This window comes from Bubalus bubalis, chromosome 10 (assembly GCF_019923935.1).
Source record: "Bubalus bubalis isolate 160015118507 breed Murrah chromosome 10, NDDB_SH_1, whole genome shotgun sequence".
NCBI lineage: Eukaryota > Metazoa > Chordata > Mammalia > Artiodactyla > Bovidae > Bubalus > Bubalus bubalis.
Window position 1 is genome coordinate 61,402,573 of NC_059166.1, and position 26,706 is coordinate 61,429,278.

Here is a 26,706-nt window from a genome sequence, read left to right on the forward strand (position 1 = left end):
CATTTTTGTCATGGTGGAATATGTATCAATACTTCATTCCTTTTAATGGCCAGATAATAATCCACTGCATGGATACATTATCCATTCATCATTTGATGGGCCCTGAGTCACTTCCATTTTTTGGCTATTGCTATACATGTTTTTGTTTGAACCAAAGTCTTTAAGCATAGTCATTATGTACTATTTTGGTAATTCTTCATCTTCTCTATACTGCCCTATGTTTTTTGTCTTCCATCCAAATTATAATTTTTTTCCCTTTGAATACATGGCACACTTGCCCATCTGCGGCTGTTCTTCTTCATGGCTTCTGTTGTGTAGGAAGCCCTCACTCCCATCTTCATTGTTAAGCTTTTCTTCAAGGACAATCGCAGATATCACTTACTTTACAAACCCTTTCTTGACATTTTCATCCAGATTCAAACTCTCTTTCCTCTGAGCTGCCCAAATGGCATCAATTACAGTATTCCTTACATTTGTGTTTCTCTTAACAAGGCCACAGACAACCTTCAGACAACTAACTGCTGTATCTCCCATATTCAAGCACTTTGTTTCCTTAAGTGCATCAGAAAACCTTAAGAAGTATTTTAATTTAGGAGATAGTTAGAGCCATTTCAGTCTTTGTGGTCTCCTTTCAAACGCCTATACTCTACATGGTAGAGGATGTTGTCAGTATTATTCCTTTTGAAACTACTAAAAAATAACATAAATAATTAGAAAAATATCATATGGCATTAATGAGGACTCTCTGAATGTGTACCTTCTCTTTTGTTTAAGAATATACATGTGTTACGTTTGTGCACACTAGCCTTCTCTAGCAATTTTTTTTGAATGTTTTATTTTTGAATAAAAAGTACGATAGCTAGGGACAAGTGAGTTACAGTTTAGTACCAGTCTTATGTATTCACTTAAGGTATTTTGTGGACGGCTATCACAGTGTCAGAATGTCACAAGCCTAAGTGACATTTCAGTACTTTCAGACATAGCCAAGAAAAAAATTATCATAATTCTTATTTCTTATTGTAATGGCAGCAGGAAACTAGAAGGATCATTAAAAATAAAGCATGCTGACCTGCAATAGCCCCTGGACTCCCTGAGAGAGTCAGAGCTCTGTGGTTCTCTGAAAGATTCTAACTTTCTTTTATTAGGAATCAAAATGATAGCTGAGTAATGACTTCACTTCCCTAGGGTGAATCACCCATTCACTATCAGTATTTCTACCTGATCATTATTTTTCAGCAGCTACAAATTTAAATGTAAAATTAAGGTAGGGAGGGATCTGTAGAATTTAGTATGGAGACATTGCTCAACAAATATCTTTCAGCTGTTTCTGATCTGGTTTGGGGCTCTAAACCGCCTCTTATAGAAGTGCATAGTGTGTGTACTGCGGGTGCAATGGAAGAGTGCCGTCCAATCTTAAGACTTGGGGAGGAGGGGGAAGTTGGATAGAGTGATATGCAAAATTTCAGAGGTGCTCTGCTTCTTGGCTTTGCAGTGGTGTTGAAAGGGCACTAAGGGTATATAATCCCTTCTTCTCTTCCTTGTCTAGTCATTAATTCTCACTCTCCCTAAGCAGGAAATTGAAAAGATAGATGGGACTCAAACCTACCTGAGCAGAGCAGGGAAATAATTTTATATGTGACAATAAGAAATCATAATTGTCTTTCATCACTGGGAGCAAGATGTTTCTATTTCTCAAAGGTGTCAAAGGTAGTACTTAGCTTCTAATACAGATAAATATTTTTTCTTACAACACATTTCCTGTTTAAGAGTTTTTTAAAAAAGAAATTTCTTGGATTTAAGAGTTGAAAGGGACCTTATAAATGATCTAGTTCAATGCCATCATTTTACAAAAAAATAATAAAAAAGATGTTAAAGAAAGTGATTAAGGTAAACAGATGCTGCTGCTGCTAAGTCACTTCAGTCGTGTCCGACTCTGTGCAACCCCATAGACAGCAGCCCACCAGGCTCCTCCGTCCCTGGGATTTTCCAGGCAAGAGTACTGGAATGGGTCGCCATTCGCTTCTCCGAAACAGATGCTAGCAAAGCCCAAACCAGAGTCTAGGTCTCCCAAATCCTGGTCCTCTATGGGCCATTTCTGTTAATACCACCTTGTCTATTTCTATTTAACAAAACAAGCTGCCACCAGTTTTGTCCCCAGAAGACTACGCCACACACACTTTTTGACAAATACAGCCCTGGGATTTCTTTGGAAGGAATGATGCTAAAGCTGAAACTCCAGGACTTTGGCCACCTCATGCGAAGAGTTGACTCATTGGAAAAGACTCTGATGCTGGGAGGGATTGGGGGCAGGAGGAGAAGGGGACGACAGAGGATGAGATGGCTGGATGGCATCACTGACTCGATGGACGTGAGTCTGAGTCAACTCCGGGAGTTGGTGATGGACAGGGAGGCCTGGCGTGCTGTGATTCATGGGGTCGCAAAGAGTCGGACACGAATGAGCGACGGAACTGAACTGAACTGAATGGACGCCTGGGGATTCCCAGGTGGCACTAGTGGTAAAGAACCCACGTGCCAATGCAGGAGACATAAGATACATAGGTTTGATCCCTGGGTCTGGAAGATCCCTTGGAGGAGGGCATGGCAACCCACTCCAGTATTCTTGCCTGGAGAATCCCATAGACAGAGGAGTCTGGAGGGCTACAGTCCATAGGGTGGTCCACAAAGAGTTGGACACGACTGAAGTGACTTAGCAAGAACGCACAATTGGATGACTACTCCAAGTGAGTCATTATGCAAGTATCATTGGTAATTCAAAAGTAAATTCACTATTATCCTTAAGAATCTTACAATAAAATTCAAAACCTGGGGGAAGAAAGTATCATAAAAATGCAGAGGAGAAAAATATCACAGGAAGTTGGAAAGAGAGCACTAGAAGCAATTTCAGGATTAATAAGCAGCCTCCTTGAGACTGAGGATAGAATGTCCCTCGGACTCAAATTGTGTTCCCTAACTCTGACTAGGGGATATGCACAGAACAAGATCATTATTGTAGACAGCTTTATATAAACATGAATATAATTTAGAATATTAAAATAAACTCAAGTAAGGAGTTTTTTAACCTGAAGAATGTTGTTCCCTGCATGATAGAAACTAACTTCTTACATTTCTTATTTGCTTCAGATGAATTCATCTTTTTTTCTTCTGTGACCCTGTTCATGACTCAGACATGTAGATATAAGAAGGGCCTAAAGGCCCTGAAGTGAGTAAGAAACTGCTAGTTTTTCCTGAAGGATGAGGATTTAGAGATGATCACAGGAGACCTAGGTTGATGAACATAACCCTGTTTGCTCATGGGTTTCATCTCAGCAGAGTTTACTGACCTCTGGACAAGATCTAGTTAATTTACTAGAGTTAATGCCTAGATGGTGGTTTAGTTGCTAAGTTGTGTCTGACTCTTACAACCTCATGGACTGCAGCCTGCCAGGCACCGTCCATGGGATTCTCCAGGTGAGAACACTGGAGTGGGTTGCCATTTCCTTCTCCAGAGGATCTTCCTGACCCAGGAATCAAACCCAGGTCTCCTGCATTGCAGGAAGATTCTTTACCAGCTGAGCTATGAGGGAAGTTACCTGAATTCATGCCTAAGGCATAGGCTATTTGGAAAGGATATCCCTTTGAACTGAAAATCAAGTTTAAGATAATGATTTGGGGATATTTCACCAGCTGTTTAGGAAATCCTGGACTCTCATATAGTCTATATTTACAACTTTGTAAGCTTGCAAAGACACTAAGAGTTAAATATGTCCCTTTTCTGTGAAGCTTCTTTAAAATTCTTATCTGTGTTACTCATATATATATATTATATATGTATATATGTGAATAGCCAACTGAGACTTCATAGCTTTCATTTAACATATTTAGCTGGATCTTTTCAACCAAAGTATATAAATCTGCAATGTATTCTAATGTAACCCAATTAGAGCTACTAACGCCATCTGTATATATATATTTTTGGTTCAGCTGTCAAAAAGCACACAAATACAATCCTTGTAATACAATATTCAATAGTTGTATAATGTTTCTTTGTACTATACTTCATTTAACTTTTTTCTATTTTCAAGTGGATCAATTTTCATTTTCTTCCTTTTATAATGAGTATTTTACTACATATTTTAATATATAAATCTTGCCCACATCTATGATATTTTTCCTGGGATACATTATTAGAAGTGCAATTACTATAGCAAAGTATATAAAATCTTAAACTAAAGGTTTAAAAACAAAAACAAACATATGTATAGTAATTAAAGACTTGAATAGCACAACGCTTCTAACAAAATACCCTAGCACTCTTCAGACCTCGTCTGTCTCATTTTTCCTCTCTTTGGCTATTTCTTTTATCTTCAAGTACTGTTCTTTCTTGATTTTTAAGTTTTAGACATTATCTATTGATCCTATTACGATAACAGGAATAATTACATTTCTTATATGACCAAACATATTCCTTTCCCTTACCCTCTCCTCAGTGATTGTATATTTTGGTTTAAATTAGTATTTGGTATTCACATTTTTATGCTATATAAATATTATTCTCTAAGCCATGTAAAGTATCATGATTATATTTCCTTTCTTATACATTGAAATTTTTTCACTATAGCTAAAAACTGCCTCATTTAATTTCACATGCTTAATGTGGCTGTTTATAGAAGTGGACCCCAAACTGATTGAAATTGTTACCAGTGATAGATTAGGTACATGGGTGCCTCCCCTTGATTCTGGGTGGGCCTGTGATTATTTTCAAAGGAGACCATGAAAAGGAGAGGTGACACCAGAGGCTGGTCATAAAAGAAAATGCAGCCTCTGCCTTGTTTGCTGAAAGGAACGCTCTGTGTTTGGAGTTCTGAGTTGTCAAGTAAGTAGTCTGACTACTCTGAGGCTGCCATTTTGTGAGAAGCCAAGCTAAGTTGGGGGGGGGGGGCGCGGCGGGGGGTGGGGGATGTATGAGTACTTGAGTTGGTAAGAAACCTTGTTTTCTTGACAGCCCAGCCCAAGTGCCAGATGGGACTAGAGACTCCAAATGATTCCAGTCTCCAGCATCACTGAATCACCTCCAGCTTCTGAGTCTTTCTGCCTGAGGTCTCAGACATCATGGAGCAGTCATCCCCTCTGTGCAGTGTCCAAATTCCATCCATGAACATAATAAAATGGTTATTATTATTATTATATTTTTTTGGCCAGGCCATGCAGCATGTGGGATCTTAGTTCCCTAACCAGAGATCAACCCCACACCCCTTGCATTGGAAGCTCAGAGTCTTAACCACTGGACCACCAGGGAAGCCCCCTAAAATGGTTATTTTTAAGCAGTTAAGTTTTGGGGTAATGTGTCAGGTAACAGTAGTAACTAGTACACTTAGTTTCTATGTTCCTGTTATTAATAGTTCCTAAATTCTCAATATAGCCAAGCACATTAGGGGATCATCAGTTCCATGTTTTCCTTAGAGATATTTCTTCTGGAGATCTCTGTCCTCTTGTTCCAATGTGGCTTGGATGCAGAGCGATCAGCGAGGACTTGCTTGGATGAGAGATAGTGTAGCATGTTGCTGTATTTAAGGATATGGGTCCTGTAGTCGGCTGCCCGAGTTTGCACACTGGCTCCGTCACTTGCCAGCGCTGTGCGACTGTGCTCAAGTTAATCTCTCTTTGCCTCAGGTTTCTCATTAGAATGGTAGGTGGCACACAGCAAGTGCTCTTATCGTTGGCATTCTTCTTTCTTGTTGTTTATTACTCTTCCTTTCAGTGTCCTGGGAATTCCTATCACTTCACACCTATGGCTGATGCCCTAGTTCCTAAACTCCATGCCTTTTTCTTTATTGGTTACTCCCTTGATAGAATATATAACCAGTTCCCTTAAAAAAAAATGCTTAGGAGGTTTTTTGAAATGCTGTTTTAAGTTGTCTTTATTTAATATCACATTTGCTAGTACGACTGGCATAAAATTCTAAGTTGGAAACAATTTCTCTTTGAATGTTGAAGTTATTACTTCATTGCCTTGAAGCTTTCAGTGTCTCCACTAAGACAATACTAACTCTTGATCCCTTGTACATTGGTATTTCTTTTTCTTTCTGGAAGTATTAGGATCTCTTCCTTATCCCCACTGTTTCACAATTTGATAATGATAGTACTTGGTGTCGGTCTTTTAAAATTCATAATTTAGAGTACCATTTCAATTTGGAGACACCTTCAGGTCCCTCAATTCTTAGAATTTTTCTTTTCTTTAATTCTTTGTTAATTTTTTCATCTCCATTTTCAGTTTTCTCTTTCTGGGACTCATCATAGATGTAAGATCTTTCAATTGGTCCTCTAATTTTCTTACCTTTTCTATTTTTCTATTGTCTTTTTAGTCAGTTTTCTGGGGATTTTCTTATTTATTTATTCTATTCTTCTGATTTTTTTTTAATCTACTTTCATATTTTTATACTTTATAATTCTGATTTCTTATTTTTGAATTGTCCCATTTTACATATCACCTGTTCCTTTTATTTTAAATGATTTTATTCATTTCTTTATTTTTGGCTGTGCTGGGTCTTCACTGCTGTGAGGCGTTTCTCCAGTTGCAGCAAGCGGGGGCTACTCTCAAGTTGCCACACGTGGGCTTCTCGTTGCAGTGGCTTCTCTTGTTGTGGAGCACAGGCTCTAGAGCACACGGGCTTCAGCAGTTGCGGCACGCGGGCTCAGCAGTTGCAGTTCCCAGGCTCCGGAGCACAGGCTCATAGTTGTGGCCCCTGGGCTTAGCTGCTCTGTGGCATGTGGGATCTTCCTGGATCAGGGTTTGAACCTATGTCTCCTGCACTGGCAGCCAGATTCTTTACCAGTGAGCCACCAGGGAAGCCCACCGTATCACTTGTTCTTATTTCATGGATTTATTATCTTATCTCACTGAATATATTGATTATAGTACATTTGAATTTTTGTTTTTCCCTTGCACTGTCTCTGTTTCCTTTTTGTTTTTAAAATCAGTTAGCTTTTGACTCATTCTTTCACAGCAGAGGCTGCTCTGAAATGCCCAAGGGTCCTTTATTAGCTTTTCTACTTCAGTTGGATAGTTCTGTGCCCTTGGACAGTCCGAGGCTTGTCAACTGTTGGACCTCACTGTAAAGCAGCTGGTTAGGGACACGGCATGTTTACTGAGGGAGCCCCAAATGTCCACATCTGCAGGGTTTTCCTCTGAGTTTGACAGTTTCTCCAGAAAGGAATCCTCTCATTTTCCACCTGGTGAATATGAGGAATCTTAAGCTGGCTGTTGGCATTTTGAGATCTATTACGGAGGAGAGGTGGGAGAGGGAAAATCTTATTTTTCCAAAAGCAGGTGTCTCTGCTCTCTCTGCTTTACGTATGTTATCTACCTCCACCTCAACTGGGCCTGGTTCCCCAGGCTGTGTCTCAGATTAACCCAATCAATTAGAACCACCAAGTTAAATAAATTCCATGAAGCTCTGGATAAAAGGCCAAGAACTTTTTAATCCAGAGTTTCTGGATTAAAAAAGTTTCCTCTCATCTTCCATACCGTCTCTCTCCCACAGAAAAGTAGAAAATTTACCCAATTCAAGTTCCTTAACTCCTCCTACTTAACTATACTTTTTTTTTCCTTTCTTCTTTGATAATGCCTCAGAACTTGAGTATTCAGGGTCCAAGTTTGTTTTAAAATAACCCAATGAGCTGACAGACGGAGCTCCTGGAATTCTGCAGCTTGTGCTCGAGTCTACAGATGGGAAATTGCTGTCAGTTAAAGGGTGGTGCTATTACCATAGCCCAGTTTTTGAAAGCCTTTAGGAAAAAAATCATCTGAGTTAATTAGCATTCACCACAGGCACTAGTTTTGTATTACAGTATTCTATAAACTCAAATAACAAGAAAATACAGTATCGTAGACTCTAACTTTTAACTAACATTTAACTCTCAAAAGTTGTATATTATAAAGTAAGAATTTTACCTGTTACATGAATAAGCTCTTATGCGACTGATCTATATGCCCTATATGACTATTGCTCTTAGATCGTCATAAAATACGAGTTATGTTTTAAAATTAACTAAATACTATTGGTATCTAAAATAAGAGCAATTTCATTTTACCTCTCCGATCTGCTTTATCCACAAATCTCTTCCAAGAAACTCCTGGTGTAAGACTACAGGAGCTGAGTTTAGATTAAAAGTCAAGGAGTCACCGGTCTTTTCTTTAATAAAAGGCTGGAGATCAGAATTTATCTAGAAAGAGTAGTCAAAGAGTTAAATCAGTAAATGCATATACATTGGCATGTTTCAATAATATTCAGAAAGCACCAGTTATAGTGTGAAAAATAAAGCTTAAGGAACAGTTTTTAGATGTACCGTAATAAGCAAAAGAACAGCTCATATGATTAACAATAATCTTAAAAAAATTTTTTAGTTTTTCCCTAAAATATCCCTTTTTAATTTAAATTTATTTTCCTTTTTAAGTTTAAGCTAAGGATTTAGAAATTATATTAATATATTAATAAACTAATCAATGATTTAATAAAGTACATAAAAACTCATCTGGAAATATTACATATTTCCCCCTTCTTATGAGCTGTTTAAGCAGCATCTAAGAAATACATACTAAATGGAATTTAAAATAACATATACATAGACATAACAATGGAGAAGGCGATGGCACCCCACTCCAGTACTCTTTTCTGGAAAATCCCATGGCCGGAGGAGCCTGGTAGGCTGCAGTCCATGGGGTCACGAAGAGTCAGACATGACTGAGCGACTTCATTTTCATTTTTCACTTTCCTGCACTGGAGAAGGAAATGGTAACCCACTCCAGTGTTCTTGCCTGGAGAATCCCAGGGACGGGGGAGTCTAGTGGGTTGCAGTCTATGGGGTGACACAGAGTCAGACACGACTGAAGCAACTTAGCAGCAGTAGCAGACATAACAATATAACAGCTAATCTTGAGACTTTTTTTTTTTTAATTTAATTTTATTTTTTAACTTTACAATATTGTATTGGTTTTGCCATATGTCAACATGAATCCACCACAGGTATACATGACTTTTTTAAAAATTTATTTTTAATTGGAGGATAACTGCTTTACAGTATGTGGTTTCTGTTGCACAATGTGAATCGGGCACAAATATACATATATCTCCTCTCTCTTCAACCTCCCTCCTTTAAGACATTTTATATTTCAGTTATTGGAATTAAAGCTTTCAATTTTACTCCATATATTTCTAAATTTCATTAACTTTCCACAACATGTTTTACATAGGAACAATACGGAAACTGTAACAAAAACACAAATATTCTTGCATTTTGTTACTAGCAACATTACATGTTATTTAATAATTTGCAATAATTCTTTCAAAAACCTTTCAGGTGGTAAGAAAAGACAAACATCACAAATATGGCTTAAGTAAGCTCTAGCTTTCTATCAAAATTATGCAGTACTCACTAATCATACTGTTTATATTACATAATAATCACCATGAACAATAGATTTTATGTACTCAGTAAACAGTTTCTGATATATAAAAGCAGTTTATTAAATGGTAAAAGGCCTCTTGGGTATCATTTTAGCTATTTAAATACTGAAAAAACAGAAAGGGTGTGCAAATACCTTATGACTCATAGCCATGTGCTTCCCATACTGAAATGCCATATCCTGAACCTCAGCATCATGCTTTGCTAATTCCATTGCAGCTTGGCAGCTCTTTGCTAGTAAGGCACCATGGGAGAGAAAAGTCTGCTCCTTCCAAGTCGATATTCCAATATCATCTGTGATACAATTTTCCTAAAAAAATGCAACAAAAGCCAAGATTAAAAAGATTTTAGGAGTAATTTAATTGTTTCGGTTTTTGAAGAGCAAGTGTTAAGAAATGAACTATTGGGATGTCCCTAGTGATCCAGTGGCTAGGACTCTGTGCTCCCAATGCAGGGGACCGAGGTTCAATCACTGGTCAGGGAAATAGATCCCACATGCCCCAACCCAGGGTTTGCATGTTGCAACTAAGGATATTATGAGTCGCAACTAAGACCCGACACAGTCAAATAAATAATTTCTTTTTTTAAAAAAGAAACGAACTATTTAAAACACTCAGGTTACCACAACAAGACAGAACTAAAGGATGTTGACCCTCACCTCCACCTGAAGGGAACTAAGGAGGTGGGACCTGTTTTTTTAGGGTAATTGAAAAAATGAAAGAAATGTTGAAGCAAATTTTATTTTGAACTAAGGAATTTCTGTTAAAATATACTTTAGGGGAATTCCCTGGCAGTCCAGTGGTTAGGGCTCTGCGCTTCCAGTGCTGGGGACTCAGGACAGATCCCTGGTCAGAAAACTAAGGTTCCACAAGCCACATGGCAAAAACAAACAAAACAAATTTTAAAAATTATATAAAAAGTATGTATCTGTAGATCTCTCTCTCTCTATATATATATATACACTTACAGGATAAAGCAAAAATATTAATAGAAACTTAAACCTTCAAACTAACTCTTCTATATTTGTATCAGTTCTTAATTAAGTGCTAGTATTCCAAGATACAGGAATCCTATTTAACTTGTGTTAAAATGTCAAGGGCATAATGAAGGAACTGCATTCTCTTATAACCAGGTAGAAAAATCAGAGGAGGTAACCCATTATTATAATGGAGTATGATTAAATCACACTATTCAACAAAGTTTATTCCCATAAGAAGAAAAAAAGTATAAGGGAAGATATAATTGTAGTTTATTTAATTTCATCTTTTTACATTACAAAAATTACAGTAGTGCCTTTAAGTAAGTATACACAAACCTACTGACTCTAGACCAGTGATGTCAAATAAAAATATAATGTATACCTCATATGCAATTAAAAATTTGCTAGTAGCTACATTAAAAAAGAGAAAAGAAACAGGTTGCATTAATCTTAATGACATTTTATCTCCTTATATATCTAAAATATTACTAAAACATAGAATCAATATCAATAATCATATACAATCATACATAATCATCAGATCAGATCAGTCGCTCAGTCGCCCGACTCTTTGCGACCCCATGAATCACAGCACGCCAGGCCTCCCTGTCCATCACCAACTCCCGGAGTTCACTCAGACTCACGTCCATCGAGTCAGTGATGCCATCCAGACATCTCATCCTCTGTCGTCCCCTTCTCCTCCTGCCCCCAATCCCTCCCAGCATCAGAGTCTTTTCCAACGAGTCAACTCTTTGCATGAGGTGGCCAAAGTACTGGAGTTTCAGCTTTAGCATCAGTCCTTCCAAAGAAATCCCAGGGCTGATCTCCTTCAGAATGGACTGGTTGGATCTCCTTGCAGTCCAAGGGACTCTCAAGAGTCTTCTCCAACACCACAGTTCAAAAGCATCAATTCTTCGGTGCTCAGCCTTCTTCACAGTCCAACTCTCACATCCATACATGACCACAGGAAAAACCATAGCCTTGACTAGACGAACCTTTGTTGGCAAAGTAATGTCTCTGCTTTTGAACATGCTGTCTAGGTTGGTCATATCTTTCCTTCCAAGGAGTAAGTGTCTTTTAATTTCATGGCTGCAGTCACCATCTGCAGTGATTTTGGAGCCCAGAAAAATAAAGTCTGACACTGTTTCCACTGTTTCCCCATCTATTTCCCATGAAGTCATGGGACTGGATGCCATGATCTTCGTTTTCTGAATGTTGAGCTTTAAGCCAACTTTTTCATTCTCCACTTTCACTTTCATCAAGAGGCTTTTGAGTTCCTCTTCACTTTCTGCCATAAGGGTGGTGTCATCTGCATATCTGAGGTGATTGATATTTCTCCCGGCAATCTTGATTCCAGTTTGTGTTTCTTCCAGTTACTATTAAAATATTTTATATTCTTTTTTATACTAAGTCTTAAAAATCAGTGTGTATTTTCCACTTACAGCATATCACCAGTGACATTTCGAGTACTCAACAGGTACAAGGAGTTGGTGGCTATCCTAGTGGACAGCTCTACTTTAGGCAGTGAGCTCCCTGAGGAGAAGAATGATGAAGCCATATGTAGAACAAAGCTCATTTCACAGTGTTTCTTTGAAACCTCAAACTAACTAGAAAGCATCCATTAATCCAGAAAGATGAATGAACCTAAACACTTTACTTCCTGCTGCCCACACCGCAATCCTTCTTCTTCCACCATTATGTGGTGACAAAATAAAAAACAGTAAGAAAACTTAAACAGAGAGGTCATTGAAAAATGACCTCAGATTTAGCCCCACCTCTTTCACCATGCTGAAGGGAATCTTCAACCATTGGTCAGATCAAATTCTCAATTTTATATGCTTTTAAACAAAAAGAGAGTTCCACTTATAGCAACAGTTACAAATATGCAACCTACTATTGTGTAATAATCAAAAAAGCCACACAGGGAGAAACAGTGCATAGACTGCTTCATAAAACACTACAGACAAATAACAGCATTTAATTTTAGAAATTTGAGAATGGATTTTAAAATGTACAAAGTTAATATATCATATTAATAAGCCTAGATAAATTATCTCTCCAGATATACTAAAGATGAATTCTACATTCTATTCTTGATGGGAAAAAAAAGAACTTACTAAAATATGTATTTTTTTAATGTATATACTGCAATCCTATTTCAAATCCATAAACGAAGTTAGCGTGTAGAAAATTTAAATGAAACAGTACTGTAAAAATAGCAAAGAACCAAAAAAATCTAAAAAGGCAGCATACCTAAAGCATGAGAATTCATTAAAGCTTCATCTTTGGGTTTTGATCGACACTTGACGGTTGCAAATTTTGAAACAAACTTTGATATCACAATGACTATTCTGAAGAGATTTCAGCACCAGCACTAAGATTTGTACGTTCAGTTGGTTTGCAATTGACTTATTAGCCATTTACACAGTGTATAGTACAGATTAGTCACAGGACAGATCACAGGAAAGGAAAGAAGAACCTTCCTGTCATGAGAAAGGATCCCCTAAATTGCACACAGCTTATGACATCCAAGATACAAGAGCATAAAAACCATCATAATATTGTGATTCCAAGAAAGACAGTTTTGGTCAGGAAGATAACCTAAGATCCTATTTCCCATTTTAATTTCTAAAATCTCTTACAATGACAAAACTGTCACGTAGGACAGAAAGTATACAGTGCTGGGAAATATAACGTGACTCAGCACTGGTTCTTTTTGTCATTTAACACAGACATCACGTTAATATTAGACCAAAGCACAAAATGTTTAGTGCATAAACCAGCTTCTCTTTTAAGACCTGGCATTTTTATCACAGTCTTTTATCTTACTTTGGACCACTTGTACCCAGTACTCTATCCTACTATAGACTGTTTAACTTAGTCAACAGAAACAAAAGTAATTCCTGGTGAGATTTATGGGGGACATAAACATTTATATCATTAAAGTGTCTGCATAACCAAAAGTACAATAATAAAAATGAAAATGCCTCCTGTTCCTTTTAGAAAAATAAGTACTTCATAAGCTTGCTGCATTTTTATTGCCTTTACTATTGCACGACAATGATTAGTGGATAGAAAAAAAGAACTACATACTTGAATTATGATAGCTTAATCCATCACAAATTAATCTAAAAATGAAGCTTTCAGGGGTTTCCCTGGTGGTCCAATGGCTAAGACTCTGTGCTCCCAAGGCAGGGGGCCCTGGCCTGATCCCTGGTCAGGGAACTTGGTCCCAAATGCCGCCCTAAGAATTTGCACACTGCAACTAAAGATCCCAAGTGCTGCAACTAAGACCCGGGACAGCCAAATAAATAAATAAATGAAGTTTCTACAGAAACAGGAACTATTTTTTGAAAGATTTATTTATTTATTTAATTTTTTCGGGCTGTGGTGGGTCTTCGTTATTGCACAAGGGCTTTCTCTAGTTGCAGGGAGCAGGGGCTACCTTTCATTGCCATGGGCAGGCTTCTCATTGTGGTGGCTTCTCCATTCTTGTGGAGCTAAGGCTCTAGGGCATATGAGCTTCAGCAGTTGCAGCGAGTGGGCCCCAGAGCACAAGCTCAGTACTAGTGGCTCATGGGCTTAGCTGCTCCACTGCATATGGGATCTTCCTGGACCAGGGACTGAACCAGGTTCCCTCACCTTGCAAGGTGGATTCTTAACCACTGGACCACCAGGGAAGCCCAGGAACTATTTTAATAAGGGGGGAAAAATGCCCTCATTCCAGATGTGTATTTCTTTAATATGACAAGTGTATGTGTGTGTGTGTGTGTGCATACACATGCACACACATGATCACCCAAAAGTTAGCAAACATTATGGGGAAACATATGACCCTTTCTTCCTAAAATTAGGAACAGGACAGAGGTGAACACAATATCATGGCTATTTAACAATGTAATAGAAGTGGTGAAAAAAGGATAGATGTATAATAATTAGAAATGAAGGGTTTATCACTATTTGAAGATAATATAACTGCATATTGGGGAAAACCAAGAGACCCAACTGAAAAACTACTAAAGAAAAAAGATAATTCAGTAAGGTAGCAGATTATTAAATCATAAAACCTCAGTAATTTTTTTAAAAATTTGCACCTTTAGACAGACAAACAATGAAACAAAATAGGAAGTCCAGGAATCAAACTACACACAGGAATTTAATATATTTTAGGGAAAAGTTGGACTTTTTAGTAAATGGCGCTAGAATAACTGAATAACCTTCTGGGAAAAACATTAACACTGATCTGCATTTCACACAATTTATCAGGATAAACTCCACATAGTAAAAATAAAAACAAAAGAACCACAGACAATAACTGAAGACAAAAGACAATAAGGAAAAGTATTGGATTGGCCAAAAAAGGTCATTTGGGTTTTCCCATAACAGTTTAACAGGAAAACCTGAACAACTTTTTTGGCCAACCAAATATTTGCATTTCCTATCACAGATGAATGACAAATCTTCCTATGGTTGGCTAATCATGGTCCCCCACAAAGAGAGCCACATCCTAATCCCTAGAGTCTGTGAATGTCACCTTACATGGTAAAGGGGACTTTGCAGTTCTGATTAAACTTAGAATCTTCAGTTCAGTTCGGTTCAGTTGCTCATTCATGTCTGGCTCTTTGCAGCAGCCAGGCTTCACTGTCCATCACCAACTCCTGGAGATGGAGGAATTATCCCATAACTGGATGAGCCTAATGCAGTCAAAAGAATCCTCATAAAAGGGAAGTAGCAAGGATAAAAAATGGAGGATGAAGCCACAAACCAAAAAAATGAAAGTGAAGACTAGAAACAGTAAGGAAAGGGATTCTCCCCTAGAGCCTCCAGAAGGAATGCAACCCTGACAACATCTTGATTTGGGGGCTTCTGATCAAAAATACCCACACTCTCCATCTCCTTAAGGCTTCACTCAGTGTTGGTGAGGCTGTAAAGAAACAGACCTATCAAATATGACTGGTAGGAGTGGAAACTGGATAGAAATTTTATAATTTCTTTCACAATTACAAATGTATTCGCCCCGTGACCTGTCAGTCCTACTTCCAGGAATTAATCCTTCATATAAGCCCCCACACTTTTGAAATTAAATACATACAAGGTTAGGGTCTAATGTTCATTCAGCTGCCTGAGTGATCCTTTTAAAACATAAGCCAGCCAGAAGCATACTGGCATGTGTGCTGAACAATCCAGGCCTGTTCCTCCTCAGGCCTCTGTGCCCAGAAAATAGAACATATCCAGTTCAAATATCACTTCTTTAAGAAGCATTTGCAAATACCCCCAACATATACTTTCCTCTTTAAACAAACATAACCTTATGCATATTTCAAAACAGTTCTTAATTCTCTATGAATTGTATGCCTGCTTATTTGCTTGTTTCCTTAAGGACTGGATATAGTGTTAGTCACCTTCACATTTTTAATCATATAGGCCATAATTAACTTTCAACAAATGCTTGTTAAATGAACAAAAATGTGTTTATCTGTTACTTTAAGTAATTGTGTGTTCTTTTAAACAATTTGAAAGCTAATAAGCAGATATATCTATTCAATGGAATGCTACTGCGCAAAAAAGAGAAGGAAGTGCTGACACCTGCTACACTATGGATGAACCTCAAAAGCACGACGCTCAGTGAGAGAAGCCATCCACGAGACAACATACTGTATGATTCTATTCTTACGAAATGGAGGTTAGTGCTTGCCTGGTCCGGGGTGGGAACTGTAAATGGCCATGAGGGAGCTAATGAGGTGTGTGAGAAAATTTCTAAAATTGATTTATGGTGATGATTGTATTACTTGATAAAGTTACTAAAAATTACTAACTCTAATTTTGAAATGGGTTAAACTTTTTTCTTGGGCTCCAAAATCACCGCGGATGGTGACTGCAGCCATGAAATTTAAAGACGCTTGCTCCTTGGAACAAAAGCTATGACAAACCTAGATAGCATATTAAAAAGCAGAGACATCACTCTGCTGACATATAGTCAAAATATGTCAAAGCTGTAGTATAGTCCGTATAGTCAAAGCTACAGTCAAAGCTACATCCAGCAGTCATGTATGGATGTGAGAGTTGGACCATAAAGAAGGTTGAGTGCAGAAGAATTGATGTTTTGAATTGTGGTGTTGAAGAAGACTCTTGAGAGCCCCCTGGACAGCAAGGAAATCAAATCAGTCCATCCTAAGAAATCAGTCCTGAATATTCATTGGAAGGACTGATGCTGAAGCTGAAGCTCCAATACTTTGGTAACCAGCTGCAAAGAGCCAACTCATTAGAAAAGACCCTCATGCTGGGAAAAATTGAAGGGAGGAGGAGAAGCAGAGGACAGAAGACTAACTGGTTGGATGGCATCACCAACTCAACGGACATGAGTCTGAGCAAACTCCAGGAGATGGTGAAGGACAGGGAAACCTGGTGTGCTGCAGTCCACAGGGTCCCAAAGAGTCGAACACAACTAAGGGACTGAACAACAATTTTATGATACGTAAGATTTATCTCAATAAAGCTGCTAAAAAAGAAAAAAGGGTAATGAATATAAAATTTTACATTTCTTGGTCTCAAATGCTTAAATTATCATTTAATAAATTAATTTTTTGTGGCTTGTATACCATCCTCATTTATTCATATAACATTTATTTAGTTTCTGAGTTAGATTCTTTGTAAAGTAATATAAATATGAATATATTTATTAATAAATAGCCTGTTCTCAAGAAACTCACAATCCAGGTATGGCATCTATATATCTATCTCTATGTGAATATTAATATAATAGATAAATTATCTGATAGAGTTCTATCTCGGAATAATTCTTGGAAGATTTCCAATAAAAGATTCAGTTTTATATTTTCCTTATTGTGATTGGCATTTTATTATTCATCACTTTTACCATTTTTAATGCAATAATACACAGTCACTGAAAATACTCAGCAAATTCAGATAACCAAGAAATAATTAATGTACAGTCTTTTGAAATCTGCTATTTTAAGTTAATCATATCATAAATCAGTAATTCCATTCTAAATTAATCAGAAAATTTATTCCCTGAATATTAAATTACTACCTGTCGTGAACTTGGTTACAAATGAAACAAAGCTCCTCCATCCATTTCTGTCAGCTTGCCATGTATGCATTAAGAGAGCATGCTTTATTACAAAGGAAAAGTTAACGCACAATTTTGGATGTGGTTTAATAATCATATCCAAATTAGTATCTTCATACATCAGATATATAGAATTGATATGAAATGAATGAATGCAGTCAGAGTAAATGAGATTCAGATATACTTACAGCATCAACTTACATTTGTGCAATTTACAGAAGGAAGATATATACAGTTGATATTCACTGTTGATGGGATTTTCTCTTTTTCAGAAAGATAATATATGTCAACATACCTACTGAATGACTGTCAGACTGAAGTATATTAATTTAAAAATGTAGGTCTCTTATTCATTGTAACCTGACCTTTTTGCTCAGGTAAGGCTAGTTCCAAAAACACAACCTGAAGCTTGCAAGGTGTTTCCCAAGATAGTGGCACTGGTTTTCCTCAGATACAACGTTCTGCTCTGCTGCTGAGCCGTCTGCGGGACATGCACTTTAAGTTGCTTTCCTAATGGTAGTAATGCATTTGTATATACCTATTTACATGAGATCAAAGTGTATTTGTAAAGTGGCTGCTGCTTGGGATTAAAGGTCTAGTCCATGGTCACAGAACAAAGGCAAGCTAACTGACCCAGGAAGATGTCCAAGCCCCAACCAGAACCTGCCAAGTCAAACTTTCAGAAGAGTGATAAGGGTACTTTAAAGAAAGAATGCAAATATTTCCTGTTTTATGCTTCCTACTTCAGATTCATAAACTAAGCTGCTACCTTTATAATTTAACTTTAAAATATATTTATGCAGCATAAATTTGGGTTTGGTGAGAGATCACATTCTCTAACGTCACATTTTACCATCTTAAATGTCTGGTTTGAATTAGCCTCTTCATCTATTTTAAGAAGCTAAACAAGAGCCAAAATGTTTATCAGCCCAATTAAAAAAAATATTATTTGGCTGTGCTGGTTTTAGTGACAGGAGATGATCTTAGCTGCAGCATGTTGGACCTAGTTTCTGACCAAGGATTGAACCCCCTGCATTGCGAGTGCAGAGTCTTAGTCACTGGACCAACAGGAAAGTCCCTACTAGCCTTATTTAAAAAAAAAAAAAGGCAAGGAAAATTTTAATAAAGACTCTCTAAATTTAGGGATAAGAAGGAAGCAAGGGGGAAAACAGAATCTCCTATTTCCTGGGAGCCAACAATATGTGATGACACTTCCATGTTCATTATTATATTAGCACTTAGATTCTATCTTGTTTAATATGTAATAGAAATACTTAAAAATATCTTCGATAGTTTAAAAAGTAGGTTTATATATGAGTAAATGACATGTTTCATTGATGTATCAACAAAGAATTTTAAACCTGTAATTAAGTCTTCTAATAATATAAATTAAAAGTTCCAAGAATCCAAAGCATATAAGTAACAAGATTAGAAACAGTACATATCATAGTATTTTTTTTCAGGAATCTTGAGGAAGAGGGAAAAAGTATAATATTTTAACAGCATCATCTAATAGAATGTAATAATTTGCTTTGATTTACAATCTGGTCACACTGGAGGTAGTAAAGTAGGTATCTATGTAAATCATGGGAGAGAAACTGATAAGATGTGATAAATGTATAACTAAAGTCTGTTTTAAGAAGTGCTCCTATATAATAAAGTATTAAGCTTTTCCTCACACATTAGAGAGCAGGGTTGTCAGGGAATTTAAATGTCAGGAATTCTTTGGTCTAGGGCTAGCCAGCCCCTAGTTCTTGCTGAGATGAATGGGAATGATTCTGATGAAGACGGGTCAGGATGGAGAAGGAAAACTTGACAGCTCAAATTCTCCAGCAAGGGGTAGCCTGCAGATGGGGAAAGCTTTGAATAGCTAGAGGGCAGCAGATAGTCTTCCGAGGAGTTGCTCAGAGGGGCAGTAGGGAATGCTGATTGATTAATTCTTTGAGATAAGCAAACAGCACCAAAGGGAAACTTGGCTTGCTTTGAGATGTACAGTATATGACGGTGTTTGACATACCATGTAAATGTGCAGCAGATGCAGTTTAATTAATTTTTTGTGTGTGCTTACTATGCCAGGCATCATAGATTTGAGAATTAGGTATTCCCCCTTGACCTTTAGTAGAAGTTCAGCAAGGGAGAAAGACAGTACTTAGGAAACAGTTTGGTTTTATGAAAAGAAAGCTATGCTTACAGTATAGAGAAGGGAGTAACTAGTTTTACCAAGGAAGGCTTCAGTGTGAGAACTATTAGCTGAATCTGGTTCTGAATAATAACCTGGAATTAGCCAGGAAAATAAGGTATGAATGCCTTTAGGGCATCAGTATTAGTTCCATATTGCTGAAGCAGACAGTGGAAAAAGGAGGTGAAGGACAAGACTAGTTAGGTAGGTAAGAGGTCCAGAGGGTTGTATCTTATTATTTAGGTGCTAGGAGACTGACTTCAGCAGGAAATTATATGACTACATGTGCAATCACATGGGCTGCTTCAGAGGCAGTTTGGACTGGAGGGGCAACAACTGGGATATCCATTAAGGGTGAAGTTATACTCCAGGTGAGCAGGATGACATAAAGTGGTAGCCAGTGGGAAATGAGAGGCTTGACCGTCATTCATCAAGGATCTACTTTCCTCTCCCTCCTTACTAACGAACCCTAATTTTGTTCAGGCAGTCACTGCTGTTGCCAACGATTAACTTAGGAATGGGCATGTGGTCCAATTTTAGGCAATAAGACATAAGGAAAGTCTACTGCAGAACTCCTAGAAAGAGATCCAGACAAAAGTGGCACCTGTGGAAGGTGCTCTGTCTTGATGAGCCACACTCAGGACTATTATAGCCAAACCGCTTGATAATAAAGAGGACACTAGGAAGCAGAACAGAGAGGAAAAACCTTGATATCTGGAGTTGTCTTGTTAACTGTCCCTTGATGCCTGATTGCTTCTGCATGTTCAGTTAGAGTAAAATGTGTTTCCTTACTTTTATATCTATTTAATTGGATTTCCCATTCTTTGGCAACTGAAAGCATTTCCATGAATTAATTCTTTCCTTAAGATGAAAAATGTTTATACTATATAAAGTCTGCATATGCCAACATTAACAAACTACTAAAACATTTTAAGAAGATTTTTCCTTAGGATGGAGTATTCTATTGCCACATAACAAATTACCCACAAACACAGCATCTTAAAACAACAAACACTTATTATCTCAGAGTTTCTGAGGGTCAGGAATCTAGGAATGGCTTAGCTGGCTGGTTATGGTGCAGGACTTCTCAGGAGATTGCAGTTAAGCTGTTAGCTTGGGTTGCAGTCACTTAAAGGGGCTGGATAATCCACACCCAAGCTCATTCAGGTGGTTGTTGACAGTCGGTGTTAGTTCCTTGCCACCTGGGCTGCTCTGTAGGGTGGCTCACCTGACATTGTAGTTGGCTTCCCCAGAGCAAATGACCTAGTAGAGTAAGAGCACACCCAGGAGGGGAGTTCCAGAATCGTTCATACCCTATCTTGGAAGTGACACACTGTCTTTCTGTGGTATGCTATTCGTCATACAGACCAACCTAGCACAGTATGAGAAGGAGTAAGACAAGGAATACTAGGTGGTGCAGCTCACTGGGGGCCATCTTGGAAGCTGGCTACTACAGACAGAGTCTATGATTAGAATCACTAGGTAAACATATCTGAACATTTTAAAATTTCTTAAACATTCTGCAAACTGTTTTACAGAAAGTTTCTTCTGATACGTACCTTGACCGGCTAAGTTTGAGACTGTCTTGTCACTGAGTAGGATAGTTTTACTTGTGAATTTAACAGGTGAAAAGTGGCATTTCATTTAAAGTGGGAAGCAATTTCATTGATTAACCAGTTGTATTTCCTCCATTTATTTGTTTATTTACTGAGTATCTTCTACATATAAGGCACTGTTTTAGGTGTTCACACCACTGAGAAAACCAGAGCATCCTTGCATTCATAGTTTATAGTCTAGAAGGGAAGTCAGACAATCATAACCACACAGATAAACATGTAACTCCAAACTGAGACACCTTCAATGGGGAAAATGAACATACTTTTATGACAACAGCAATAAGAGTACCTGACTGAGACTGAGGCTTTCGGGAACTGTTTCCGTGAGGAAGTGACACTTGAGCTGACACAGGAAGGATGAATAAGGGATAATTTAGTAAAAGTAAAGAGGTACGCAAGGATTGCATAGTAGGTTGCAAGGACTGCACACACAAAAGAGAATGGTAAGTCTGAGGTAGGAGAGAGGCTCTTGGGGCTGATATGTAGACAGTGAGGGTTCAAATGGTAAGATGAGAGGCTGGAGGGATAGACTGGGTCAGATTATGCAGGGTCTCCTGGGTCATGTTCAGGATTTCAGTCTTTATCCACAGAGTGATGGGATGTTACTGGGGGTTCAGATGAAGGCACCACAGCATCAGATTTGCATTTTGAGATCTCTGGTGGTATGGAGAAAGACTAGCGGATGGGAGAACTGTAAACATGGAGGTGAAGGAAGAAGTTATAGAAATTGCTCAGGCCAGAGAGGATGACATTGTGGACCATGCAAAAGCGGGAGGCATGGGGTAAAGCTAGACTGCAACTTGTGCCATCGACGGTGGGCCAGTAAGGGCATCAACAAGGTACTGCCCTTTTTGTTTTTTTCAAACTTTAAAGTTCTAATTTTGTTTTGGGGTATAGCCAATCAACAATGTTGTGGTAGTTTCAGGTGAACAGCGAAGGGACTCAGCCTTACATATACATGTATCCATTCTCCCCCAAACCCCCTCCCAGGTACTGCTCTTGACTTCTTATGGACCAGATGTATGTGTCCCTGCAAAATTCACAAGTTGAAGCCCTAACTGCCAGTGTATTTAGGGTAAGGAAGTAATTAAGGTTAAATGAAGTCGTAAGAGTGTGGATTAATGTTCTTATAAGGAGAGATACCAGAGAGCTTGCTGGGCTCTCTACCACGTGAGCACACAGTGAAAAGGCAGTCATCTGCAAACCAGGAAGACAGTTCTCATCAGAAACCAAATTTCTAGAACCTCCATCTTGGACTTCTCATCTCCAGAACTGTTAGTAAATAAATTTCTGTCATTTAAGTCAACTCAGGCTGTGATATTTTGGTATGGCAGCCAGAGCTGACTAGAGCAACTGACTTCTCTCTAAACCTTAGGATTCAATCAGTGAAGTTTTGAAAGTATATTTATACTGTTCCTCCCAACGTCTTTTCAGCATTGTCTTAACAACAAGCACGTAGAAAAGATCTATAGTCTAGTTATCTATTTATGTATAACAAACCAACCCAAAAATTAGTGGCAAAAACCAACAACCATTTTACTATGATCACAGATCCTGTGGGTCAGGAATTCAGGAAGAGAACAGAGAAGATCTGACTCTGCTTCATGATGTCTGGGGTCTCAGCTGGGAAGACCTAAAAAAGCTGGGGATGAATCTAGCCCCAGAGGGTTGGGGCTAGAACAGCTGAACTACCCGGGATCTACTTCCAATAAAATGGCTTATTCACCCATACATCAATCAGGCACGCCTGGGATGGATGACTGGCGCACTTATTCAGTCTCTCACTCATGGTGCTTAGGTTCTGAGGTGGGGAGTGGTGAGAGGGAGTGTTTCAAGAGAGTGAGTATTCTAAGAGACCCTTTCCTGGCACAGACTGGGAATTCAGGTAGTGTCACTTCTACTGTACTCTGATCGATTGAGGGGCTCACAATCCTACTGAGGTTCAAGGGAAAGAGTCATAGATCCATACCATTTGATGGGAAGTGATGGGAGGAAAGATAAAGAATTTGAGGCCTTTTATTGTTTGTTCTTAACTACCATAGTCTACTGCTGAAGAGGGAGCTGAGGAAACCAACTTGCTTTCTCTGCTCTCTCCCAGTTATATTTCTGGCTAAGCTGAGGATATAGGAGATGGACTAAGGTAGTCATGGGGACAAGCATGGTGAGGGAAACAAGTATTAAGGATGACTCATAAGTTTCTGACTTGAAAATCTGGATGAATGGTGGTGCCCTTCGTGAAGACAGAGGATAATGGAGTGGGTTTGGGGAGAAAGATCATATATCTGGTCTTATAAGTACTGAGTCTGAGACGAGTGGGATATCACCAGATGGAAATATTGAATAAGCAACAAAATATTCAGCTCCAGAGCTCAGGAGTGAACTGGGATGGAGATTACTTTGGGACTTACTGACATATAGATAGATGGTAATTGAAGGCTTGAGCTTCATTTTTTAAAAGGTCTGTTCTTGTCCTGTGATCAAAATGGTATTCTATTAAACAATTTACAAGCTTAATAGTGATGTTTCATCTCTCAGGCAAATAAACTGCCTTTTAAGATGTTTGCTGCAATAGCTGTCAGTGAGTGACCTGGAGTACCTCTAAATGGTGCACAAATTCAATTTAAACAATAAAAACACTCACCAACCATACCCACTCTAAACTTGAGAGCCTGCTTAATCAAAAAGGCCATTATATACACTTAGTTTTCTTAGTCACTAACAACTTTTCTGCCTTCTCTATATCAACTTTTGCTTTCTCACCTTTGCCTATCTAACCTAATACTTCTATATTTGATTTCTAACATGCTTACTTCATGATATATGTGCTATTTTTTCCTTTAAATAAAAACATTTTGTGGATTAAAAAATATAGACAGCACTATTTCTTAAATGTGGTATGGGCAGCTAGGTGTTTTATTTTCATTCTTTAAACTGTATGTATCTGCCATATACACTCTTTGGTATGCTTGATACATTTCATAACAAAAAACATTTAAACTATATTCAATAGCCTTAAATTTTTATTTGCAACAAATGATTTAAGACTGTGTCTGTTTTATGAAAAAAGGATGCTATTAAAATTATAGGTATTTATTATCACCACCACCAGCATCTTCAAAGTCTTGGATATGTGAGTGATATAAGCTTGAACAGATGCCCAGCAAACAATAAAACATGACATGGCCTGTTTCATTAGCTCATTAACACATGCCTTGGGTACAATATGAAAGACAGGTTGTGAGTAAAGGTACCAATGAAATATACCCCAGAGTATCTTAATGCTTTTATATTCTACTCACAGTTTCACTTCTAAACCTCTTAAAATATGTATTTTTTTAAAGGTAGTTTTTACATGTATATATACTTGGGATATTTCTTACTTCAAAGAAAGATAAATAAAATTTTCCTATTTCTAATCTACAAAAGAAAACCTTCAATATGAATTCCATTCCACTTTGATGATGTTAATTAGCATCCTTGAACTCAAACTCACTGATTTCCTCTCTCTAACTAACCTCCCCAGGCCACCTTTACCTATTTTTATTGGAATAGTCTGCAAGGCCCTGAATTTCCCATCATTATTCTGTGCTTGTTTGCACATGGCACAATAATCTCTCCACAGAAAACACTGTAGTCCTCTCTGACTGCCTAAGGATTAATTATCATCATGAACAACATGGTAAATGTCCCAACCAGGAACTACATGACCAATAAGCTACTTCAGTGGAAACAAATGATCACTGATGACTTTCATCCTCAGTGCCTTAGATAGAAATTTGGGGAAAGCTTGCCCAAATGTACCACACTTGATATCATCTTTGAATTTGGATTAAAAAAACCCTTTTTGGTAGTGGCAAGACACCTGGCTTCAGTCTGATTTAAAATTCATGAAGCCAAACACAGACTTGTAAGACATGGTCTTAATGAGAAGAAAAAGATCTCAAGAAAACTGAAAACATAAAAACAGACTGAAGAAAGTTGGTGCTGGCAAAAAGAAGGTGCAGATTTTGCAATGACTATCTGTGGTGATTGTGCAAATTTTTTTTATAAGAGAATATACTAGGGAAACTTCAGGAAAAGAATACAAAAAAACCCCACTATAGGTGTTTCATGAACAGTCTTGATATGAATTTCCTGCAACTCCAAATACCAAGCCTCTTCTCTTGCTAGCCAGGGGGATATTGGCTTTCCAGTTACTAAGTGAGTCCTAGCCCCTAGAAAGTAAGGCTTCGGTCCTCAAGCTAGAAGCCTACTTACTGGCTTAGCCTAGACCTTCAGGTTCCCATGGCTCCTCTGACTCTATCTGACTCCAGTTTACTATTAGAAAAGCTACCCCAGACTCAGTGGCCTTAAACAATAATCATTTATTATTGCTCATGTGTCTGTGGATCAGCTGGGATTCAGTTAATTTAGACCAGTGGCTCTGCTTCTCACTGCATGTCTCTGGACTGGCTGGAGACATCTGGTCTGCTCCAAATGTTTCTCATTCTTCTTGGACCAGCAGTCTAGCCAGGATATGTTTTTCTTATGGCAATGGCAGAGGCTCAAGAGAGCCTCCTATTGGCCAAAGCAAATCAGAGGTAAAGGGCTAAGTGTAAGAACACCCTACCCAAATGCATCACAATTACATGGCAAAGACATAGATGTATATGTTGTTGTTCATTCACTAAGTTGTGTCCAACTCTTTGTGACCCCATGAAACGCAGCAAGGCAGGCTTCCCTGTTCTTTATTATTTCCCAGAGTTTGCTCAAACTCATGTTCGTTGAGTCAGTGATGCCATCCAACCATCTCATCCTCTGGTGCCTTTGCCTTCTCATCCTGCCTTCAATCTTTCCCAGCATCAAGGTTTTCCAACAGTGGGCTCTTTGCATCAGGTGACCTAAGTATTGGAGCTTCAGTTCCAGCATCAGACCTTCCAATGAATATTCAGGGTTGGTTTCCTTTAGGGTTGACTGGTTTGATCTCCCTGCTGTCCAAGGGACTCTTCTCCAGCACCACAGTTTGAAAGTATAAATTCTTTGGTGCTCAGCCTTCTTTATGGTCCAATTCTCACATCAGGACATTTAATACTGGAAAATACCATAGCTTTGACTTTATGAACCTTTGTCAGCAAAGTAATGTCTCTGCTTTTAATATGCTGTCTAGGTTGGTCATAGCTTTTCTTTCAAGGAACAAGCGCCTTTTAATTTCATGGCTGCAATCACCATCTGCAATGATTTTGGAGACCAAGAAAAAAAGTCTGTCACTGTTTCTATTTTTCTCATCTACTTCCCATGAAATGATGGGACCAGACGCCATGATCTTAGTTTTTTGAATGCTGTTTTAAGCCAGCTTTTTTACTCTCCTCTTTCACTTTCATCAAGAGGCTCTTTATATCCT

At 38.2% G+C, this 26,706-nt stretch overlaps 1 protein-coding gene across 6 annotated transcripts in view; it reads right to left on the reverse strand.

Annotated features, from left to right (window-relative positions):
• The window catches only part of PDSS2 (decaprenyl diphosphate synthase subunit 2), a 284,208-nt gene that overhangs the window by 59,629 nt on the left and 197,873 nt on the right, over positions 1-26,706 (reverse strand). For all 6 annotated transcript variants that reach the window (XM_025294671.2, XM_025294670.3, XM_025294669.3 and 3 more), the window contains 2 exons: positions 9,599-9,772; positions 8,092-8,223 (listed from right to left, as the gene is read on the reverse strand). In XM_025294671.2, the coding sequence (XP_025150456.1) occupies positions 8,092-8,223; positions 9,599-9,772 (306 nt within the window). The remainder of the gene's footprint in view (positions 1-8,091; positions 8,224-9,598; positions 9,773-26,706) is intronic.